At 37.7% G+C, this 24,959-nt stretch overlaps 1 protein-coding gene across 4 annotated transcripts in view; it reads left to right on the forward strand.

Moving 5' to 3' along the window:
• Positions 1-19,753, forward strand: part of PHTF2 (putative homeodomain transcription factor 2) — a 70,039-nt gene extending 50,286 nt beyond the window's left edge. For all 4 annotated transcript variants that reach the window (XM_075428398.1, XM_075428401.1, XM_075428399.1 and 1 more), the window contains 9 exons: positions 375-593; positions 2,802-2,930; positions 4,056-4,328; positions 5,835-5,966; positions 7,919-8,005; positions 9,017-9,172; positions 12,337-12,432; positions 16,482-16,607; positions 17,388-19,753. In XM_075428398.1, the coding sequence (XP_075284513.1) occupies positions 375-593; positions 2,802-2,930; positions 4,056-4,328; positions 5,835-5,966; positions 7,919-8,005; positions 9,017-9,172; positions 12,337-12,432; positions 16,482-16,607; positions 17,388-17,408 (1,239 nt within the window). In that variant the 3' untranslated portion in view covers positions 17,409-19,753. The remainder of the gene's footprint in view (positions 1-374; positions 594-2,801; positions 2,931-4,055; positions 4,329-5,834; positions 5,967-7,918; positions 8,006-9,016; positions 9,173-12,336; positions 12,433-16,481; positions 16,608-17,387) is intronic.
• Positions 19,754-24,959: the final 5,206 nt, after the last annotated feature.

The raw sequence follows: 24,959 nt of genomic DNA on the forward strand, positions 1-24,959 counted from the left end.
AAAATCAGAAGTTTGAGAGATAGTTGGAGTCTGTGGCTTGATAACTGCTGTTAAATTCTAAATTAATGAGTTATAAAAATCTGTAAAATAGTTATTTCCTTTTAATAGTTAATATGATTTGATTCTTCATTATGTGACGCCCTCCTGCACAAAGCAGGGACCATGGCCTGTTACTTGTTTGTACAGTGTCTAAAAATGCAGAACCTCGTAGACACTCCTTCAATAAACATGTAATTCTAATGAGAAAGATAATGGATTGAGGTGTAAAAAACAGATAAATGCGGATTAACTAATTTGAACCTTATAACTATTCTGTCAGGAAACAATGTAGAATAAAAAAGCTGCATTAATTCCAACGCATATTTTAATTTCAGGATGTACCTAAATCGGGTACGAGCTGCAGCTCTCGGTGTTCAAGCTCCAGACAAGATTCTGAGAGCACGAGGCCAGAATCGGAAACTGAAGATGTGCTGTGGGAGGACCTCTTGCACTGTGCAGAGTGCCACTCCTCCTGTAGCAGTGAGACAGATGTAGAAAGCCCTCAAGTGAATCCGTGTGTGAAGAAAGAATACAGAGATGACCCGTTTCATCAGGTTGGTATCCACTAGTTTTGATTTTTTTGCACTACACACAAGTTCAGTATTGTCAACATTATCATATTTCAGGAGGCCTGGGACAATGAACTTTCTATAAAATGAAAGTAGCAAAGCCAAAGTGATTTGACAGAATTAAAATTAGGAAAATTTTATTTCTGCTACTCAGTCATTAATTTGTCGAAGAGGATATGACAATATACTGTAATAGACTAAAGAATATTTGAGTGTTTGAATCCTAGTTCTGCTTCAGGACAAGGTTTCCTCTGTGAAAGATGGTTCTGGTTTGTTGGGTTTGGTGTTTTTTTTTTCTCTAGTGGAATTACTTTTTTTGTGAGCACATATCGGACATCTTTCTGTTTATATATAAATGTGTATTTTAAAAAGCAAACAGATAACATACATAGTATCTAGTGTTATATATGTGTATATATATGATGTTACATGTGTATTATATATATCTAAATTCTATCTAGATACAGTATCTTTATTTTTACCTTAAAGCTAGTAATTTTATTTCCTTTCCTTCATGCTATTCTGTAGCAACATATAGGCAATAATTTCTGAAAATGTTAGCGTTGGTTGGGCAACACTTCAGTTGCAGCCTGACTTAGGTTAATGTTGGACAGAATCCATTGTTAATGCATGATCATTAACAATCAAGTATTAGTCTTCCTTTGATAAAATCCATTCAGATGTCACAGTGCCAGCTGCCAGTTATATTTGTAGCACAAGTTTAAACTGCATGTTAATTGCATTGCTAATTTGAACCATTCAAGTAAAGAGATGAGGATGTGAAATGTTCTTCTGGGTAAACACGTCATGTGTTGGTAGGGGATCATCAGTACTAAGGAATGCCATGCAAGAGATGCTGTTAGTACTAGCTAAGGAAAAAAATTTCAAAAGACAAGCTTTTTGTTCATAACCAGGACTGAAAATGAGTTATTTGTTGATTTTAAGCACCCCGCCAGCCTCCCCTCCAACCCTCCCTGCCCCCCAAAGAGACAGCAATTTGATTTTTAGTTCTTCTTGCTTACATTCCATATAAACACTAAAACATAAGCCTTACAATAGGGAGTTGAATTGCAGTATATGCATTGACATTGTTTTTCTGTTTGATTGTAGATTGTGAATTTTTGAGTTTCAGCTCCTGGTGTTGATGCTCCCTCTAGAGGGAGACCTTGGAAATCTGTGATTAAGAAAGTCCTGCAACTAATATTTGCCTTTTAATAATATAAATAATTTTTTTTTATCTAATGAGGAAAAAAATGGAGATAATCGAGTACTTAGCACAAAACAAAGATTTCAGATACAGATTAATCAAGTAGTAAAATAAAAAGCTTTACTTTTAATCAATGATAAATTGCATTTTAAAAAGAGTATCGCCCCCCTCCCTGCCCCTCCCAGCACCACCACTTCCAGTAGTATGACGAACATAGTGCTAGGTGCCCAGGCAGAATTGAGAGCAATTTTAATCACCTGAGTGGGAGAGGAATAAGACAGGGCTGAGGGAAATCAAGAAATGTCCGCAGCAGAGCTTGTTGCCTTGACATTGTTCCTTCAGTTCTCACTTGGCGCTCTGTTTAGGGTAGGGGTGCCTCAGCCACAAGTGCATTCAGTCCATTAGGCTGGGATTGCTTGGATCTTGGAGCAGCGTGTATTGATTAGACTCCTACCACTCTCTGAGTCTTACCAGATACACTTAGCATCGGGGGACCTTCATCGACAGCAAGGATTGCGATGTACACAAATATCATTAAAAGCAAATAAAAAAAAAAGTTGGCCGTAGGCTAAACCTGAGAAGAATGCCTTTCAGAATGTTAGGGGGGAAAAATAGTAAGAAGAAAAATAAAATATTCCATTAAACATGTGGCAAAGTTAAAGATGGCTTACAAGTAGACCTTTTGTTTTCATACCTCTCTCTTTGAAAAGTCTGAGCAAAAAAGAAGCCAATTAATCCTCAACCACAATACTTCAACACTGTTAGAAAATGAAGTATGGGGGAGGAGAGATCTCTAACTGTGCTCACAGCTATTTCTTGGAAAAGTAGTGGGTGATTTTGAGGAATGTGGTTAACATATAGTAGAAGTAAATGCTATATACTGTGTCAGTCTAAAGCACTGTTTTGTCAACATTTTGCTGACAAAGGCGTATTGACATGACAACAGATTTTTATCTCTGATGGAATATATTCCTTGTCTTCCCAAGAGTCATTTGCCTTGGATCCACAGTTTGAATCCAGGACTAGAAAAAATAAGTGCAATTGTATGGGAGGGTAATGACTGCAAGAAAGCAGATATGTCTGTGCTCGAAATCAGTGGTATGATAATGAACAGAGTGAGTATTCTTTTACTTTATGGAAATACTGTGTTTAGGAGTTTAAACACTAACAATAAGAATTATGGGGTTTTGTTTGTTTTTTAAGGTATCGATAATTGACATTATTGTTCCATGAGTCACTGTGATTTACTTGTTACTAACAGATAAAAGAGCTACCGAATCTTAAGTAACACTTAATGTGTTTGCATTGTTAGGTGCTTACTGTTATAGCCAACCTCTGTTTTATTGTTCCAAAGTAGTATATGCTGTGAATATTCTTATTTATCTCCTTGATTCTGATGAACAACTAATATGCTGTGTTAGGAATATACAGATCTGAGTGTTTGGTTGCTAAAGTTAAGATTGGAAAAGAAAGCTTTCCTTGTTAGGAAACAAACATCTAAGAAGATGAGTGGGATGTCTCACTAGTCCTCTCTTCTTTTTCCTAGTACACCTCTTCAGGAAACAGTTGGAAAAGCATTTAACTGATATTGAAGTCTATTTCAATGGAAACAACGTAGGCAGTTTGTAGAGCTGAACATAAAATCCTACCTTAGTTTAAGAGAACTATCACTAATTCTGACAAGTTTGTACTTACCATCTCCAACTTGTTAAACAGCAATGTATTCACAAACTTGGATCAGATGTCTGTACCTGACTCGGAGATGATACAATCCACAGCAGAAGTAAACTTAACAAATCCATAGCCAGCACGATAGAACTCCAGTCCTGTCTGCACTATAAACACTTGGATTCCTTTAAAAAGCGTAACCTAAAAGCGAAACACAAATAGGAGTAATATACAGGATGTAAGCAACACAGTCTGATCGGCGCACTTTGCTAATTCAGCGTTGAATGAGATTTTTCATAGAATATGCACTGGAGTCTTTTAACTGCAATGTTATGTGGTTGGGTTTTTAAATGCCTTGTCATATTTGGTTCCTGTGCATTAAGTGCTCTTTGAGGACTTTGTTTTTCTTAATAGTAAATTGTGAAGATGCTTGGTTGAAGGTTTCATATAACTTAGCAGATTATAAAATGTTCTTTGTGATAGTAAGACAGTAACGTTAATAATTTATGTATTGATCTAATTCCAAATCAATTCCAAAATTGAAAATAGGCCTTGTTTTCTTTTGTTTTTAGGTGAACAGCTATATACCAGGAATTGGTTATCAGATTTTTGGAAACGTCATATCTTTAATCTTGGGTTTAATGCCATTTGTCTTTCGACTTTCCCAAGCTAAAGATTTGGAACAACTAGCTACACATTCTGCCACTGAACTTTGTGTGACTGCTTTTGGATCAAATGGAGACATTCTGGTTCTCTCAATGGTTATTATAAGTTTTGTGGTCCGTGTGTCTCTGGTGTGGATTTTCTTTTTTCTGCTATGTGTAGCAGAGAGGACATATAAACAGGTATGAACAGCAAACCAAGAGGCTTCATCCAAAGCAAAACAAGGTTTAATGTTTGTGGTTTTTTGACTGTGTGGATATTTTAAGCTTGTTTTCTTCAGCGCACCGTGATTCATAGATCAATGATGACAAATACTTCAGTGGGCTTACAGTTTAGGAGATGACTCAGTTGCGCTGGACTGAAGTCTCTGTACAGTGTCTGTAGCTAAGCCTTTTTCTCCTGGAGAGCGTTTCTGAGGAAAAACTTTTCAATCTTTTATTTCAGATTTCTGGCTCAATGCCTTAACCCAGCTCTTAGGCATGACAAGCTTGATTTGTCTCAGTTTTCCCTGAGGAGAAGAAGTTTCAGCAAAAGAACTCTATACATTTCCAGGTTGTTCTACCAGTGTGTTTCATTCAGAACCTTCAGTTTAATTCAATACAGTTCAGTCCAGACCCTAGGTGAGAGCCCTGCCTGCTTTACTGGCAGACCAGTCCCATGGCTGGACACTCTGAGAGCTGCTATCTACAGTAATACACTTGTTAATTTATTGCTTGTTACTGCAATGAAACCTGTAAGAGAGTATCACTGTCCCTTACTAGCTGCAGAGTATAGATACTTACTGGTCCGCAAAAGTAAAATTTTTAGACTTTTTCTCCAATTATAGCTGAAATATGTGCTTCTGTACAGCAGAAGAGAATTAACCTGCTTCTAATAATCACAGAATCGTAGAATAGTTTGGGTTGGAAGGGACCTTTAGAGGTTATCTAGCCCAGCCCCCCTGCAGTGAGCAGGGACATCTAACACTAGACCAGGTTGCTCAGAGCCCTGTCCAACCTGGTCTTGAATGTTTCCAGTTTCCAGGGATGAGGCATCAACCACCTCTCTGGGCAACCTGTGCCAGTGTTTCACCACCCTTATTGTAAAAAATTTCTTCCTTATATCTAGTCTGAATCTCCCCTCTTTTAGTTTAAAGCCATTACTCCTTGTCCTGTCACAACAGGCCTTGCTAAAAAGATTGTCCCCCTCTTTCCTAGAGGCCCCCTTTAAGTACTGGAAGGCCATGGTAAGGTGTCCCCTCTGCCTTCTCTTCTCCAGGCTGAACAGCCCCAACTGTCTCAGCCTGTCCTCCTAGCAGAGGTGTTCCAGCCCTAATAATAATTTCTGCTGGAGGGAGCTTCTGTGATACAGGCACTCTGTAATGCAAATGAAGGTTTGATTCTCTCCCAGATTTTAAGAGCATAGCAGATCTGTTGTCTGGAATATGAAGAAAGGAGCTCAAAGTGTAGCTAAATCTTGTTTTTTATTAGAATAAGAAGACTTTTTAAACTTTTTAGTGTATCTCCTCTTTTTGGTAACATGCTACATGTATTTCTGCGCTGTATTAACATATTTTAATTTACAATGATTCTAAATTAAAATTGTACATTACTTTGACATATTAAGTGAAGGCTTTTCTCCATTTTCTTTTTAGTACCCTTGATAATCAATTAACAATTAAAGATTGTTTTTTTTTTTTTTCACTGCAGAGGCTACTTTTTGCCAAACTTTTTGGTCATCTGACATCTGCCAGAAGGGCAAGAAAATCAGAGGTTCCTCACTTCCGCTTGAAGAAAGTACAGAATATAAAAATGTGGCTTTCTCTCAGGTCCTATCTCAAGGTAAAATAATGTATATTTTTGCTACCACTTATGAAATAGAAGGTTAGTATTCTAGTCTGAATTTTTCTTGCTGTGCGCTTACCCCTATTGGTGCACATGTGCCTTGTACGCTTCATTTTAGTGACTCTGGGCCAGCAGAATCTGCAGGCCGCCAGATTATGAGAAAGTGTCTAGTTTTTACCTCAAAGTATGAGTATGTTCAGAGTTGGAGTCTTGTCCTACTAATGCTAGCAGTAAAGTCTCTTGGGTGAATATGTCGGGTAAAAATGACCACATGTAGTATAGCACATACAATACCTTATTATATGAGTCCCATCAGTTGGTGTCATTAACACAGAAGGAATTTACGAAGCAATATAGTTTATGTGCATATTTGTGCCGTGAGTGTATACGTGGCAGATGAGGCTAGAAATTATGCCCAAGTAAGGTAAGTAACCTTACTGTATGAGCCCCACCAGTCAGTGTCATTAAGATAGAAGGAATTTATGAAGCAGTATAGTTTATGTGCATATTTGTGCTGTGAGTGTATACATGGCAGATGAAGCTAGAAATTACGCCCAAGTATTAATATGTAAGACATTCTGATCTTTCTGTTGTATGGTCAGCTCAGATATGAGTAATCTCCTTATAGCTTTCTAATGATCTTCTCAAGCTGGAGCATTTTGATGATCCTTTGTGAAAGGATCCATTTTATCTAACTCAGGGTTGGTTTTTGTTTTTTTGTTATTTTGTTCCTTTCCTCCCAGTTTTTTTTTCCATTTTTCTCTCTGCATAAGGTAATTCAACTCAGATGAAGCTAGTTTTTTTCCTATTTGGTTTCTGTAGAGCCAGTGTTTTGGTGAACAGCAACTGACAGTCTCGTTAGTGGTGGTAGTCGCCTTATTTGAATCGATGCTTCTTTCCAACAGCAAATGAGAAAGGTTAGATGAAATCTGCTATTGGTAGTTTTTAGATGTGGATAAAGGATTATGAAAATATAAAGAAGTTATGGTGTGGAGACTGGCAGAGTGGAAAGCAGGAAAATTGCTTATAAGCAGGAAACAGGCAAAACACTGGCTCAGTATAGGAGTAGTCCATGCATACCTGCAGCAGTAATTTGCACTTATTTTTTTTTTTCGGTAGTTAAGCTTCCTGTCTTTTTCTCCAAGTTCCAAGGTTGTATCTTGCATATGTACACCTCCCATTCTTCTCACGTTTATACAATTAGTAGCATGTCTGGAGAACAAAGTTGGAAAATAAATGTCTGTTATAACCTGTACATGTTTCAACACAGCACAAGATATTTAATTCTTTAATTAAAAAAAGAAAAAACAGAGGAAAATGCTCAGTGGGTAGAAACATTTCATTGTGCTAGTAAGCAAGAAAAAATGGTTGGAAACAGTGAGGTTGCACCTTTCAAGACAAGTGTGTTTGTTCCCCAGTTTTCCTCCTTCTTCTGGGGGAGAGAATGATATTATTGCACCTACCACAATGGGACAGTGATTTACAGCTTCGATTTTTGTGTGTCAAAAAGAGGCAAGTAATGGAAAATACCAAACACGTGAAATCATAACTTGATATCCTGTTACAATCTGGTGTCCAAAAATCTTTTCTTATCACTGGTTTGATACTTGGGGTTAAAGCCCCATGCTGTGTCAAATTTGTTGTGTCAGGGAATGCTGCCTGAATGAAAGTTACTTCACATCATGAGGGAGCTGACTGAATGGGTGGCGAATATTGTATTTTCTCATAGTTATCTTTAAATGCTTGCAGCTGAATTAATCTCACATGCCTTTAGGGGTATTCAAATGTAGTGATACTATTAAGATCTCAGATGGTGTTTGGAACTTAAATTGCGAAATTGTGAGCCACGATGAAACATAGGTTCAAGGGTGTGAATCAAACTGGATGTTCTAAATATTAACACTGATGAGGCCGGTTTTCACTGACATACGCATATCCTTTATTTGCAGCGTCGAGGTCCTCAACGCTCAGTTGATGTAATAGTTTCATCTGCCTTCCTGCTGACTATCTCAGTTGTGTTTATCTGTTGTGCACAGGTGAGGAAATCTTACTTGTATAGAAACCACCATGACTTAAATATTTTTTAAAATAATTTTGAGTGCCTTTTGCTTTGTGATTCCTATTAAATTAAAAGACCACAGTGAAAAATCAGTAACAGCTGTTACAGCTTTTCAGAAGATTAAGCTCAGTTTTGTATTGTTCATTTAATCTACTTTAGAATATTATTCTGTAAGAGCCAAAGAATCTTATTGATAGCATAATTCCTAACATTATATTATTATTATTTTTTAAATCTGTATGCTCTTTCATTTTCCGTCATGGATTTTGGAACACAGTCTTTCCCCCTTGGCCCCCCCAGCACTTTGCATCAAAACACACTTTTGCAGAGTTGTGATTGACCTTGGCTGATGATTTCTGTGAGAAACAAGATTGTTGGCTATATTAGCCTGCCCTCTAGTGGAATAACTTTTAGTAAGCAAAGCGATGTTTAAACACGATTTTTGCTGCTTAAGATTTTTCCTTGAGCTTCTGTTTCAGAATACAGGGAAGCTTCTGAATGGCTTCTGGTTGTATTTTTTTTTTCCACTTTCTTCCCTAATTAGTGCTAACGTGTTTTCCTGGTAGTTAACTATAAATATTTTAATAATAATTCAGCAGTAACTCTGCTTGGATTCAATTTTCTACATAATTCAGTGCATTTGAGGGTACATTTTGTTTTTTATGCTATATAGTGTCTTTGCAAGTTTGAACACAAGTTTAAAATTGTCTTAGAGTGTATATTTTTTCTGTTGCTTTAGGGATACAAAAAAAGTTATGTCTCAATTCTCATTGAATCTTTCAGAGCATATTTTTTCTCAAACCTCCTATCTTTGACACAGTGTTGATTTTAAATTATGATTCAAAAATCTTTCATGTCTAAAACCAATCCATATAATTATTACTGGAAAATTTTTCTTGGAATTGGGGAGATATGTAATAATTTTCTTGTGCTGTAATGCATTATTTACTTTGAATTCAATTTTGATTTTTTTTTCTTTTGTTTTCAGCTGCTTCATATGCATGAGATCTTCCTTGATTGTCACTACAATTGGGAACTCGTAATTTGGTGCATTTCACTAACTCTTTTCCTCTTAAGATTTGTTACTCTTGGATCTGAAACCAGTAAAAAGTACAGCAATATCTCAATATTACTTACTGAGCAGGTGAGAATTTGTATAGACCTATATTTTTATATCCAAACAGGTCATTCATCTGGTAGGTCTCAGGCACGTATTTTAGATGTTAAAATAGTCTGGATTGGGGAGTTAATTATGGTGTAGAGAAACAACATTTTGCAACCTGAAGTTCAGTTTCTGTGAGAAGGCTATGACTTTGTTTAAAAGTTGTTTGGAACACTGAGATGACCATATCCCAATTTCTTTAAGTGAGCATGCTTAGAGATATCAGCATATGTCATTTGACATATCTAAGGATCTAACAGAACACAAACATGAAAAGTAGCTTTTAAATAGGACAAAGAAACCCGAACTCTCAAAGTGTTGAATGGGAGAGTAAAAGATTTGAAAACAAACTTGCCCTCTACAAAGTCGGTCACTGTTTCCAGTCCAGTAATTTTGACCACTAGATTGCGTGGATTACATCCTTTCCTCTAGACTCATTGGAAACTTTTTCTTTTAGTCGTCTGTCAGGATTGGCTTTGGGTCTACATATTTCTCTTTGCGGGAATACACATGGTATAAATGACCGCTTACATATTTTGCTCAATGATAATTCATTCAGTCTTTACTAAAGACAATGAAGCTAGGCAGTGAGAAGGCAGACTGAGTGTGTACCTTGTCCCGAATACTGTGTTTTATACTGGTGTGAAACCTCTCAGAGTTCCTGAGCCCAGCGAGCTTTGCGTTGTTCTGTTGATCCTCGTAGTATGAATAGCCTAATGTCCCAGTGAAGTCTGTGTCCTCTGTTTCTGGAATGAAAATGGAGGGAAATGTTTGGAATAAGGAATGGAAGAAAAAATGCAGAGAGCAAGGCAAGAGAGAGACAGAGAATATCAAGCCTTTATTTTGCTTTCATAAGTTTCTATACTACGCTCTTCACAAGAATCAGTGTTTGAACATTTTAAACCAGTGTGGACATTGAAAGAAGCACCCTTTCTATGTTCCCAGGAAGTAAAAAAAAAAAAGAAAAAAATCAGAAAGTGCAATGTCATCAGACACTTAGCTTGTGTTGAATCCAGCTTATCCTGTTATTTCCCTCAAAAGTGCCCAAGAGCTTTATGAGATGAAAACCAAAATAGAATTCACAATAGTTTCTCAGAAAACAAAAAGGACACGTCATCCTGGGTAGAACTCATTTTGAGCTAGTTTCACATACTAGCTGGGTACCACAGCATTTTTACAGTGTCCTTGAGACAGACTCATGGAAGTCTGATATTTTGGCCTTGCATATGAGAGGCCAAGCCCAAACAACCGAATGACACTCACTTGATCTGTAAACCCACATCTGAATTAGTGTCCTTGAAAATTGCATACTAGGGTTACTGAGAAGAGAAGGAAACTTTAAAACAAACAAATGAGAAACAACAGCAAAAAACCCAAAAGGACAAACAAGCCTCAACCCCCAGATTCAATTTAACGCTTCATGGATAAGATGAAATTGCAAATTCTACTTTCTGTCAGCAAAGTTCCAGCCACTTCTGTGTGCTTTATATTCAACCTATGAATTTCATGATTATGAGTCATGATGGGAAACTAAAAGATCCATCATTTTACATCAAGGGATTTTTTTGACTGTATGCTGTTTGCCTGTAATTTTTTCAAGTCCTTCTGAAAGTGTTTTTAATTGGCCTTGTAAATTAAGGGCCTCAGTGGTTCCTTGTTGAGTAAAATACAACATGTGATCTGATCGAAGTTGTTGTCTTGCCAGTTTCAAGTCTCAGAATAGATGTGGTAGATGGCTGTGCATATGCACATTCAAACTCTGCCTCCCGATTCAAAGTTTGTTACTGAATGTTGGGGTCTTTTTTCCTAAATTAATAAAATCACAGTAACTTTAAAAAGAGATTTGAACCTTCCTAGGGTTTATTACCTACCATTTTTTCTGAGTTGCTAACTAGACCCTTTATTCTTGGTTTATTCCTGTTTATAAACACTTGAATTGTTGAAATCAGTAATCTTATATTTGTGGACTGGAATCTCTTTGCCTCTAAAAGCATGATTTACTTCTAAATGAAATTGATAGTTTGGGAACTTCATATGCTTTGGAATATATTAGGCAGAGTTTTTGATTTTTAACTTGTACAAGAAACTTACAGTGACCTTTTTAGGGAGATCTGATAATACTCAGTTACTTTGTTTAGATGTCTGTAGTTGCTATTTCAATAACCACCTTACAACAAGGTGGTTAAATATATTGTAGTATCATATAGCACCACATAGCATCACTTCCTTTCTGCAACTTCACTTCTGTAGCTTAGTAATAGTCTCTGTCATCTGAAGGACTCTTCAGCATATTGTCAAATTGTTTGGTTTTTTTTGTTGTTGTTGAAGGTTGTCATCCTAAAATTAAAAGTTCACAGCTAATCAAGGTATTTTTCCTGTGATTTGCTTTTGCTGTGCAATAAAAAAGAAAAATTAGCCTTTGCCTGGTCTAGGATGTCAAAGATAGGTCATTTGAGAATGAAAGCTGATGTTTCAGAATTGCTGGAAGGCCAAAAGAGAGTTAATTTGTACTCTTAACTAAACTTGCTCAGAAACAATTAACTAAAAAGTCTGGATCACAGAAGTATTGAAAGGACCAATATACTGTTCTGTAGCAATAAAGAGTTTAATAATTTTTCAAATATTTCAAGGCACTGGAAGGATTGATTTTCTGCATTCAGGGTGCTCATGAAGTATTCAATTATACTAAAATCTTTTAAAGGAAATTACACTGTAGCAGAATTATGTTTTAGCATTTCAGTCTATTCAATAACTTTCAGGGATGTTAAGCCTTGTAATGTCTGCACAGTAGTACAAAACCTTCTGGGACAAACCTCAGGCAGTTATTGAAGGGGGAAAAAGAAATTATGCAAACCTGACATATGTGGTGGTTTTTCTTACCTAATTTGTAGATTACACTAAACTTGTTGCTGTAATAGTGTCAAAGGTATTTTGGTATATCATAAAACGTATTCTGCTATGGTACTGAACCAATGTTTGTTCTTAAATATTAGAAAGGAAGAAAAAAAATGGCTTGCTTGCAGAAATGTCATTGCTGTTCTATCATGTGGCTGCTGACTAACCACTTCATTTTATTATTAAATATTTCCTAATGGATTGCTTTAAATTCTGAAGAAGTGGTGATACTTGTATTTTATTCAAAACAGATAAACTTGTACTTGAAAATGGAGAAAAAGCCTAATAAGAAGGAGGAACTGACACTAGTGAACAATGTTTTAAAACTTGCTACTAAGTTATTGAAGGTAAGAATTTAAAAAGTATTACCTTATTTTGTATATATAAGAAGCAGGATAGATTGCTTAGAGTCACTTATGTTACTTCTGCAGGCAGTACGGTGTGCTTTGGTTTGAGTCTGCTCTGTAACTCTTTCACAGCAATGCTGTTTTTTCATACACTATGGTCTGTTATGATGCTATCATTGTGGATTACAAATTATTATTACATACAATAAGTTTTATTCTTTACCAGTACATGAGCAGCGTGAGAGAACGTACTTCGGGATTGGCAGGATAATGATTGATGGGATATAAATAATGCAATTTTGTTGTCTGTTTTGAGTGTTGATAACTGTTTCTAGTAATAAGCTGCTGGAGGATTTGTATTTTTCCACAAATATAATTAGTCTTTAAAACTGTCAGTGATTAGCATTTCAAGTAAAACTAGATCATAGTTGGTGTCTTATTCCTGACTGTCATAGAAGAATCCTTTTGGAAGACAGAGAGAAATTATTACATAGGTCCATTTATAAGTGAATTAAAGATATGGATTTCATTTAATCTATTTAATGTAAATTTAAGTCAGCTATGCCCTTGAACTACTTGTCAATTTTTTTGTGTGTGGAATTTTGCTGATTAGTAGAAAAGTTTTTTGCTTATGCAATATTATCCTGTTTGCCAGCTAACTGTATTTGGTGGGTGGAGGATACTTCTTCATGGTGAGAGAACATGAATTTTTTACTACTTCCTATTTCTAGAATTCTGCAGAAGAGAAGTCATCTTTCACTCATGTGGAGCTAGAGAATGGACATGCTTAGGGTTTTTTAAACTTGTTGGTGTTGTTAGCATTTAACAAAGCGGTGGTAGAGGTTCTCAGGCAGACAAGTTTAACCCTAAATTGCCTTTGCTGAGTTCTTCTGTTCTGTAAAGCTCACAGATCTGTCATAATTTGGGAAGCAAGCTGTTTTGTCCTTTCAGTTGCCTGGGAGCTTAGTTCTTGCTCCAGAAATGTCTCCTCCTCCTTCAAACTAAACATTTCCCTAGTCCAAAACTTACTTAAGGGTTACCTGAATGCCAAATAAGAGTGATAAATTTAACACTTGAAAATGCTTTTTTTTATTTTAGGTTTGGCCTTTATGAACTAATAAATCCATTGGATCTAGTATTTCTTATATGTTTTTACACTAAAATTAACAGTATTTATAATTGACTAAAGTGGACTTTCAGAGAAGAAGCCAGTCTTGACACTACAAAAAACAACTTCATGACTTGCCTCCCCACCTCTCTTGGCATGGTGTTTCAGTGCTTAATCACTTCTGCTGTTGTGTAAACTATTTTTAAATTAAATTTGTCTAGTTTTAGCTTTCAATATTCGGATCTTTTTATACATTCTACTGTTATGATAAAGTTCTTAGAGATGCTGCTGATTTGTTATTCTTGGGTTCAGAAGTAAGGTGACAATCTGGTAGTGATTCCATGTGCAGAGATCCCCATCAGTAGAGGGAATGGCTGGATTGTCATCCAGTAAACCTGAACCATGTCTTTCAGTGCCCTTACACCTTTCCTTTGCAGTCAGGAAAATTCAAGCCTATCAAAAGAAACAATTGGGGTTTTTTTACATATAGTGGTGCTTTAAGACCTCACTGCCTCATTCTACCACACGTTGAATTCTGGTCACTTACCCATTGATTCCTGTGTGCGAAGGAGCCATTCTTAAAATGAAGCTTAAATGCTATTTAATCTAGCCAGCTAGTAGCTGAGGTGATGGAGTATTTCTTCAAGTCAGCTGAGTAATTCTCCCCCCCAGCACACCTTTAACGGTGTGTATAGTCCCCTCATCTCAAAAAAAGTACGCAGCGCTTTCCATGAGAGGACTGACGGAGTCAGCAAGGACTCAAAGCTGACAAAGCAACAGCTGCAGTGGAGAGTTATGGTCCAGCGATATGGAGAGCCTGGCCAAGTCACTTGGTGGTGGTGTCTCTTGGTATAAGGATAAGGGACCACAAAGCTTTTATGACCTGGTTTTGGAACAAATGAAAGGAAGTATTCTCTGTGCATCAGGTAGCAGACTTGTGCAGCAGTTGGTGAAAGGACTCTGTGGATGCAGAAGGGTTACCTGGATTCAAGAAGAGACCTGACAAGTAGGCTGGAAAAAGTACCACAAATTCAGGGTGTCTCATGAGTTGAAGTGTTTGTGCTCTGTGAGAATGTAGATAGGGTGAAAAGCAGCTGCTTGTTGGTGGCATGATGCTGACCAACCCTTGGTCTGATTGACTTCAGTGTTTTTCATGCTTTTCTCATTTTTTTCAAAAAAAAAAAAACTTTCATGTTTTACTCCTTCCAGAAATGTCTCAGCTGACATGGCCTTTCCAAGAGGGGGCTTTGCTTTTGTGGCACAAATCCCAGACCAGGCCATCACTTAGTTACTGTGAGAACATGCCCAAAAGTGAGAAGGGATTTCCAAGCAACCTAGTATGAGCTTTAAATGAATTCTTGGTAGTCAGTGATCAACACAATTATATATTTCATGCCCAGTAGCTAAACAGAGTTGGTTGTTGGTTTTTTTTTTTAATTTGGTTTTGGATGGTTTTGATCCTTAAGCTTTTACTGAGGACTATATTATATTGAATATTCTTACGATTTTGTTCCTCCCAAAGCTGGTAAGATGAATCCAAAAAGTAAAAACTTTTTCCTTAAAGAATTTCTTTGTGATTCTTCTCAGAATCATGTCTTTTATATCTTTTGTATTTGCAGCAGAGTTTTATACCACATTACATCTAAATGAAAAGGTTGTTCATTCTCATTTCACCTCTTTTGAAAGAAGAGTCAGAGCTCTGAAATTATTCTTTATTAAAAAAGGATTTATAATACCTTGTTCAAGGCCCAGGATGTAATGCAGGAGAGGGAGGAAGATTAATTTAAAGTTGGAAAATATAAATGACCAAAGCAGTGATAGTTGTTATATCTTATGTAATCCACTCATATTTTAAAACTCTTTTTTCTTCCTTTATTTGACATATTTCTAGGTCAGAAAAGTTTGGGTGACTTTATTCACACACCAAGAATTGAAAATTGATGAAATAGTGTCTTCGTTCCAGTTTTGTTGCAGACTAATTTTGGTTAATTTTTTGATCCTTCCAATAAATAATTAAAAAAAAAGCAGAATATTGTTAGTTAAATGGTTGTTAGTATTTTTTTCCTGTATCTTCCTTTTCTGGCTATGTTCATAAGTAATTGTTCTCAAAATTAATGGAAATGGAAGGAAATTGCATTAGGAAAGACTTTTTTGTTAATTTTTCATAGTGGGGAGGTAGTCTGTGTCACTGTGGAAAATCTTTCTCTTCTTTTCTTTTTTCTTTTCTTTTTTCTTTTCTTTTTTCTTTTCTTTTTTCTTTTCTTTTTTCTCTTCTCTTCTCTTCTCTTCTCTTCTCTTCTCTTCTCTTCTCTTCTCTTCTCTTCTCTTCTCTTCTCTTCTCTTCTCTTCTCTTCTCTTCTCTTCTCTTCTCTTCTCTTCTCTTCTCTTCTCTTCTCTTCTCTTCTCTTCTCTTCTCTTCTCTTCTCTTCTCTTCTCTTCTCTTCTCTTCTCTTCTCTTCTCTTCTCTTCTCTTCTCTTCTCTTCTCTTCTCTTCTCTTCTCTTCTCTTCTCTTCTCTTCTCTTCTCTTCTCTTCTCTTCTCTTCTCTTCTCTTCTCTTCTTTTTCATGGTTCCCCTGTCTGTCAGCTCTTTTAACACTGAAGGTGATTTCTGGAAAATTACAAGGAATTCTAAAACTATGGCACCTTGGTGCCCGGAAACCCAACTCTCTGTTTTCCTGGTTTTGTGAGCAAATTGCTGGATGCTCTAGATGGGTAGCTTCCAATTTTTTGAAGGGTTATTTAGACACCATCAGTCAACAGCCAATGTGATGGGTATTTTTGTGCATGTTGTTTTTTATACACAGAAGACTAGGAGAATGTTTTACTCCACTGTGACTTGAAGACTTCCTAAAATATCTAGTATCACTCAATACATACGTGGACAAAAACCCCTTGGTGTAATTTTTGCTTTTTAATGATGCCGCTGTTCTGCATTTCTAGGAACTGGACAGTCCGTTTAGGTTATACGGGCTTACAATGAATCCACTGCTTTATAATATCACCCAAGTTGTCATCCTGTCAGCTGTTTCTGGTGTCATCAGTGACTTGCTTGGATTTAATTTAAAGGTAACTACTTGATAAGCATCTTTTTTTTCACCATGGGGTTCAGAATGTTATGCTAGATGGGGCATACTTTGTAGCCAAATGAATTCTTAACTGTATTAACTAGAAGGTATATTCTTTGAAAATGGTTATGAAATTTAAGCTGTATCAGAAGAATAGTGATTTGTCAAAGCAGCCTTTTTAATATTTTTGTGTTTTTATGGCTCCCTCGGTTCATTTAGGACACATGATTACTAAGAATTCAAAGATGTAAATACAGAGACATTTGTACGCATAAGTACAAGACCTTATTTAACTTTTCTTCATATCCCAGATCCAATTTCTCTCTTGAATTCCTCACTGTTGACTTTGTAGCTCTTTAGGGGATGCAGAAGGGTGCAAGCTATCCTTGTCTTGCACTACAGAAAAGCATTACAATAGATACAGTATTCCCATGAGCAGTCTTGCACAGTGTCATTTTATCATGGCTGAAGGACTGTCTTGTTAGGTCCTACTCTCTGATCCCCTCTGAACTGCAAACTCTGGAAACTGCTTCAAGATCCAGGTTATGAGGCACCTTACTTTCCAGAAGCTTGTAGCACAAAGCCCTTAACTGGCCATTGAGTTTGCTTACATCTATCCATTTTTTCCCTATTAGAAGTAAAGGAATGTAAAGTTTATTTTGTGTATCGTAGAATATGCAGCAAATGAAATAAGAAAATGAAAAATGTGGTGGTATTGCAGTTTTAGTAAACAGAAAACTGAGATGGGAGATAACGTTTATTTACTGCTCTAACTTTCCAGCTCTGGAAGATCAAATCTTGACAATATATAAAGAAGATAACACAGTGTTACAGAAAAGCTCATTGACAAAACTGCCTCAAAGCAGCCACTGAATCTGTATTTCAGATGCTACAGCCTCTTCAAGGATGTTGTTTGGAAAATTGAAGTGTTTACATCTGACTGTCTTGTGCAATCTTTGTATTTATTTCATCTTCTCACTGTTTTATGTCCATTTTAGTTGACATTTATATTTTATTTTCAAACTTATTTGTTTAGTTTTGGAAAGGGTCAGAATTGGGAAGGGTCAAAAACTGTGTCTGAGAACCTGAACTCCTGGATATTGATTACACTAAATTACTACATCTGTTGTTAAAGCTGAAGCCAATGCTGAACATTTTTAGTTACAGGAAAGCTATATGGAAGTCATTTGATTTTTGATAGAGTGGTAAAATTGCTTAGAATATTTAATTTGCACCAGTCATTTATGAGAATAACATAACATCAATAGATGTTTGGTTGCAATAGAAAAGTGAGACATATACAAAAAATTAAGCACTGACAATACAGTATGACAGGTAGCAGAAATATTCTATATTACTATTAGAAGCAAGTGGGAATTTGTAAGATTTTGAGTAATTCCAGGATCTAAACTCATGTAGGCTGCAGTTTAAATGTCCTGGGATATTAATAACGTATTATATAACAACTCAACAAGTGCTCTTTGATAACACTTTTATTAGAGCAATAATTGTAAATGGTTACCATGCTGTATGATATTTTGATAAAATTAAATATTGTATTTATTTGAAATACTGGGCTGTTCTGCGCAGCTCTGACTGTGCATGCTCAATATGTGCACTTTTTATTGTTACTTTTAATGAGAAACTTTATACATATATATACATATAAATGTCTATTAATTGGAATATATTATGGTGAACTATGGAGCAGTATATATTATATGTTGAAGTTGAATATTTAAACAAGTGAAAGGTTTACTGGTGCAAGGCATGCTATGAATGACCGAGCAGAAGATAGGTAGGTGCTCTCCTCTTGTGCACTATAGTATATGCCATTCATACCACATTGAAGTTTAAGAGCAGTTAAACACAGAAAACGAGTTCGTCTGGTGGGCAGCAGAGCTCATGAAGCCTGGTATCCAGCAGATGTGCGTCTTCAGACACCCTCGTTTCCTCCCGTTCCTCCCCAGCAAGGTGCCCTTCCGTCCTGGCGGGGGTCTCCCAGCCTTGGATTTCCCACCTCTGCCTCTGTCCCTGCCTCCTGCCTGGACCAGTCCCACCGGCTCGTCGTGCTTCAGTGGGACAAAAATAGGCGTTCACCCATGGAGAACTAAGTTACTTGGAAAAAACTTTTAATCCACAAATTATTTTGGGAGGATTAATATCATCAAGTTCAACTATTCTTACGTTTTATGGTTCTCAAGTAGCGGCTTCATATTGGAAAATGACCAATAGTTAGGTGACAAGAGTCTGGACATTGCACTATGTTTGCTAATCTTCAGAATCTTGAAAGATTGGAAGTAATGTATCTTAAACTTATGTGGTATAAAAATATTTTTATATATAAAGCAACACAAGCATTTTGTATTTTATTTGCCTCTGTACTAACGTTTAATAATGACCAAAGTGCATTCTGGTTTTTGAAAGAATGTATTACTGGAGCTTTAAGAACATACTGTATTTAGTTTCTCATGTGAAGACTTCAGCTGCATCTGATCTGTTTCTTTCTCTGTTGTTTGATGTTGGGATTGTTTTTAAAAATTAAGTACATTTTATACACAATTTTTTCCAATTTATGGTACAGACCTAGACAGAACTTAATTTTGCACAAAATATATTTTAAGAAAAAAAGTACAGCAGGAGTTCTATGGGTGATAAAAGTTAAAGCTATTGCTTTTTGCAGCTTGTCGCTATTACAAAATAATTCTTTCCTCTGGCATGGGATTATTTTCAGAAATGTAAAATGTTCAATATACGGCTTTCATTACCTTAAAAGAAAAAGGGGGGAGGGAGGGAAAACATTGTGGTTTTGGTTGAAGGTGGAATTAGTTTAACCGTGTATACCTCAGCAACTAGCACTGTGGTGGATTGTTGCACTAACAAATGGCGGCTTGAGGAGAGTAAAAGATTTGTGAAATGAAATTAAAAATAATAAAAACCTTTATTTGCTACATTATGTTAAAAGTGGGAGAGGTTTATTCTCCATCCCTCAATATGGAAAATCCAGTATGAGAATAGAGGCAAGTAGAAATATGGCAGATCTTGCGTGTTAACTGTTATTTTTTGCCACGTTTTGTAACTGAAAGTGTTATCAGGCTTGGAATAAAGCTTTCAATGGTTGATGGTAAAAAAGAAAAAAAGCCAATGTGGTGAGCTATATCTTTTAGTAATACCCAGCATATTTCTGAGTCTGCCTATTTTGATTTAAATCCATATATTCTATTCAAATTAAAGCATATTTGGGAGAGAAATCCTGCACATGGAATGCAAATGATGGTTGTCAAATTTGCACTTCATTGCAAGAACACAGACTCTCAGACGCTTTTAGTTACACAAAGCAGTTTAATTTTATGAAGACTGCTGGACGTGCACCTTCCATAAAGCAGTTTCTATTTGAAAAATATTGAAACAGAATTCAGTCCTATTTCACCAGGATTTAAGGGATTAATTTCAATCACCATTTTGACTGTTTCATTATGTCACAAGATATACTTCCATGTAAAAATCAAAATACAAGCAAACTAAAGTACTTACTGAAATCAAAGTGAAATATTTCAATAACATGTTATGGAATATTTGGACAGAATTAATGCGTGATAATTTACCTATTTTATCTATTTGTTTACTGATTAGTGAAATATTTTCTAACAGAAGACGTCTGTTAACAGCTCTCAAACACCTGTTTATATTAGCTTAATTTTGCCTTTTCCAAAACTTTGTCTGTGGGCTTTTAACATGTTCTGCTAGCGGTGTCCCCGTGACCACTGATTGCTGGGCAGTAGGTTATGCTCCACACTTGTGTTTGCTCACTTTCTAAACTTAGTCCAGATGTAGGCTGTTTACAGTAATTTCAGATTTCTTTTGATGGTCATGAAAGACACTACATACATTGAGAAATGAACATCTTCTGAGAACCATTATTTTTAACACCCAGCTCTAGTGACAGCTTAGTGTGCCAGAATTGTCAGCGATTGCCAGAAAATGTTATGGAACAGTAAAAGTTTCTTTAGTCCAGACCACAAGTATATCTAATTACCTTCCGAAATAGTTAACAAAGCTGAAGATGATAGGATCTGACCCATGTATTGTTGCTTGCTGCCTCGCTTCAGATTGTGCCCTGTTTTTATCAATCCTAACCTTAAAGCCATCCCATCCCATGGAAAATCCTGCGTGGAATCTAAGCAGCTGTCGATGTTCAGGCCCGAATTCAGCATACGCTGAGTACGTCCTCTGTCTGACACTGGTGGGTGTGGTTGGGAAATCCTGCTGCCTCCTGAAGAGAGAGCTGTGTTTCTACAGCTCCCAGCATGGAGCTAAATTTACATGTATCCTCCTGAGTGCCACATTTGGAATCTGAAGGAATGCAAAACCTTTCAGGAAACCACAGAAGTGATTTTTAAGAGCTTTTATCTGTGTGCTGCTTGCTCAATATGTAATTGTAAACCTGCTGGCTCTGGTAGGCTCCAGTGAGCCATCCAGCGTGTACGTTACATGTACTGCAAAAAGAAAATAATAATTTTACAACCCTTTTTTTTGCAATGTTACAATGTTACCTCAGCCTGGTATATGCCAGAATAGAGCAGCGTGAGTTAAAGTACAGACGAGATGCAGGAAGATACTTTAGTAGTTTGATTAGTCCTTCATGTTACCTTCTGTGGGTGGGACTTTTAAACCCCTTTGGTAGATACCAATTTTAGTAGCTTCCAAGAGCTTCTCTGGATTGCGAGCAGATTTCATTCCAGGTAATGCTTAAGAATATTGCTGGGTCAAATGTCAAAGATCCATCTTTGGTATCCAGCAGTATACAGGAGAGAGACTGACTTCTCTGTTTTCTACAGCTGGTGATTGTGGGCTGCTGCTGCTCTCCTTGCAGGATACTTCAAACCCGAAGGCATCCAGCTTGTCTGTTGGAGGGAAAAGGCTGTTGGTAATGCTGGTGTGCCCGCTGCTCCTGCCTTAGGTGGACTTTTCTTACCAGTTTCTCAGTAGTGAATTTGTGGCAACGTAAGAGAGAACTTTGGCGGAGAAGGGATGCATGATTCTTTTTTTCTCAGTCCATAGAGCAATCTCGTTTTTATTGCATGACTGCACAAAATGCATCTGCATTGGTACAGGAGATGGGGAAGCAAACCTTTTAATCATAAGTAGCAACTGACAAAGGGTATGGGGAAAGCAGTCTTCTTCCAGTGTCGTTACATGCAAGGTGACAGAGGAAATAATCTAGAGAAGGTGCCCATATTGTCTTCACTTGTACTGTGGCTTTCCTGTCAGATGCTGCCTTCTTACCTTGTCAGTCTTAGGAAAACTAATCAGTCCTTGCTGGGCTGTTAGGATCCTGCGTTGCTGACACTTTTTTTTCCTGAAAATCACCATCTTCTTGCCAGCTGTGATGGATGGAGCCTGGAGATGTCCTTTGAAATTCCTGTATGAGGTGTGTTCAGCCAGGGGCTGATCTTGGCAATGCTGCTGGGCCGTGGGGAGTATCTGGCCTGGGAGTCAAAAAGAATGCTGCAAAACACCTGGAAGATATCTGTGCTGCCAATATTCATGAGGTGGCTGATAGAGGTGTTTGCGGTAATACCTGTCAGCTCTGCTCATCTTATCTGCTCGTTTTGCCTGTTGCCTCAACAGTTGAGCAGGTAGATTCCACTGGTGACAGCACCCAAACATTTCTCTTGGGAAGGGGGAAATGTCCCAAGGCTGCCGTGGACGGTTTATGACAGGACAACTCACCAAAGGAAGGGAGTGTTATTCCTTTGATATTTGGACCTACTGCACCCTGACCCACTTCTGGTGACAATTCTACTGGCAGAGTTGGGTATCTGCATTGTTAAATATCAGCTGTGAGCCCAGCATTGCCTGGGGCTTGGCGGGGAGAGATTTCCTCCTTACTGCCTCAAGCAGTCAGTCACTGCCAACCTTGAACTGGGCACACAGTGTATGTTCTCTAGACATACAGGCAGCCTTGAGAAGGGCCTTCTTATGAAGCCTTCTCTATCAGGGACTCCAAAATCTTCCCCATAGTGTGCTTCTCGTTCCCTTGATGAGGACTGAGACAGAACTTGCAGTGGATGGCAATGGACAGTTCAGTGATAATTACAGAAAACTACAGAAATCACCAAGGAGGCTACAGCTGTGAGTCTGATCCCTTGTCACTTGGTGTTGCTGTGGATGCAAGATGGTCATCTTGCAGTCTGAAGGCTGTTGTCACAGAATCATGGAATGGTGGGGGTGACAGGGACCTCTGCAGATCATCTGGTCCAACCCCCATGCCGAAGCAGGGTCACCTAGAGCAGGCTGCACAGGACCTTGTCCAGGCGGGTTTTGAATATCTCCAGAGAAAGAGACTTTCTGCGACCCACGGCTGTAGATACCGTTGCTTACCAAAGTCATCTTGGGGAGGCTCATTCATGTGGAGAGATCGGTTCTAAATGTAGAAGATCCCCATGTCCTGTGACAAGTCTCAAAGCTGGTCAGCTACTGCCACCAGGTGTTTGTCCCCTTTAGTCATTTTGATCATCACAAGTGCTGTACCCCATGGACTTTAATAGGTGTGGGTTACTGCAGTGGTCTTGAGAATGCTGTAGACTATTGCTTAATATTGGATGTTTGGTACCGGGGACGTTCCATGTGAAGGAAAATGTGTCAGCCATCTTCTGGCTGTATCAGTAGTTGGATCTGTTTCTCCAGACCGCAGCCAGCCCCGTGCAGCAAGCTCTGCTTGGGGCCGGTGATGGAGCAGACTGCTCCCGCCGCGGCAGCTGGATGCTCTGCCCGCTGCTCTGTGCTGCAGTGGGTACTGTACCAGGTTTAAGGCAGATGGGGCTTTCTGACAGCAAGGTGTCAGAAGGTCTTGCTGAAGTGCTGTCATACCAAAGACGCAACGGAGTTTTGTCTAAGCAGGTATGTAAGACCATGGATTTGAATTGTTGTGTAGTAATTTAAAAGCTCAGGCTGGAATCTGAGTCCTGTCTTGGTTTCACCAGGGAAAGATTGCAGTGTGGTGATAGAAATAAATGGGAAAGGACAAAGAAAACTGTTTGGTTGATGCTGGCTGCATTAAGCGCCACGTTGCCAGTATGGTCTCGTCATTTGAGAACTTCCCACTGCTAGCTTTGGTACACGTCCTTATGAAATGTCTAAATTATGCAAGTGTAAAATGTCTGTGTAGAGTTAGTTTAGATTAAATGTTGGAGAGTGAAGATGTAACCTCAGTGTGTTAAAAATAACTCTCCTGAAGTGTTGTTATGAAATAATATAAATTAATTTTAAGAATGTGGATTTTTTACCTTCCCTATTCTTTTCCACTCTTTAATCATTTTACACTTGAGCTGACACTTGCCATCTTTAAACAAAATTTCAGAAATCTGAAATTGCTGTACACTGGGTTTCGTGATAAAAAGTCGTTTCTCTGGGCTGTAAGTAATGCCGCGTCTCCTGCTATCAGTAACGGGATTCTCTGGAGATAGAAATCAAAGAGAGATTTTCTTTGCCTTTCTAGCTCTGGAGAGATGAAGGTACAACCTTCAGTATGGACGCAAGCACCTGTGATAAAATAAACAGCACTGGTTGCTGGTCAGATTCAATTTTTTCCAGGACAAGTTTGTGTCAGTTTATTATCTGGACTAAGAAATAAGGTCGTGCTGCAGAAAGTTGTGTCTTTTTTACTTTATTTTTTTTCCTGTGTTTGATTGATAAATTTAAGCAAAAGACACCATATGCAGTTTAGGGACAAGCTTCCAAAATGATTTCATTTCTTACTCATTTCATTGATTACTTCAGTCTTTATGTTTAAAAATGACGATGCTTTATGTTTAGGCACACTTGCATTCTTAAGCACCCAGCCACCCGTATTTTCGCTTTTAGCCCTTACTTACAAACAGCTCCTGCCCCTTGAACATGGTCTCATTGGTACTAAAATTTATGAGGGATTAGGTGGCTGCCTCCTGACGATATCATGACCCAAGCCTGAGTCTTTAGGCAGGTGGTTGTAAAATAAATGAAGACTTTGCTTTTGCTGTGTCTCATGCATATGAATGGATAGCAAGTGAATTACTTGGTAATTGAAAAATGCAGTTAAACAAATGGAACCTAAGTGGTAGATGGCCACCAAAACAGTGACTTTTTGGGAAACAGTTGTTCTACTTTCACGTATCAAGGATCACTCTAATATTTCGTTAAGCCATCTCTATAGTAGTGCTAATTGGGATCAAAGACAACCAGCCTAGGGATAAGGGTTGGCCCTGAAGAAAGGTCGCTCCCCAACAGCTCTGCGCACCCTGCTCACCATACCTATGGCTGTGGTCTTACACTTTGTGTAGGGTTCATTGGCCTGAGCTTCAAAAGTCTGAAA

This window comes from Opisthocomus hoazin, chromosome 8 (assembly GCF_030867145.1).
Source record: "Opisthocomus hoazin isolate bOpiHoa1 chromosome 8, bOpiHoa1.hap1, whole genome shotgun sequence".
In the NCBI taxonomy this organism is placed as follows: domain Eukaryota; kingdom Metazoa; phylum Chordata; class Aves; order Opisthocomiformes; family Opisthocomidae; genus Opisthocomus; species Opisthocomus hoazin.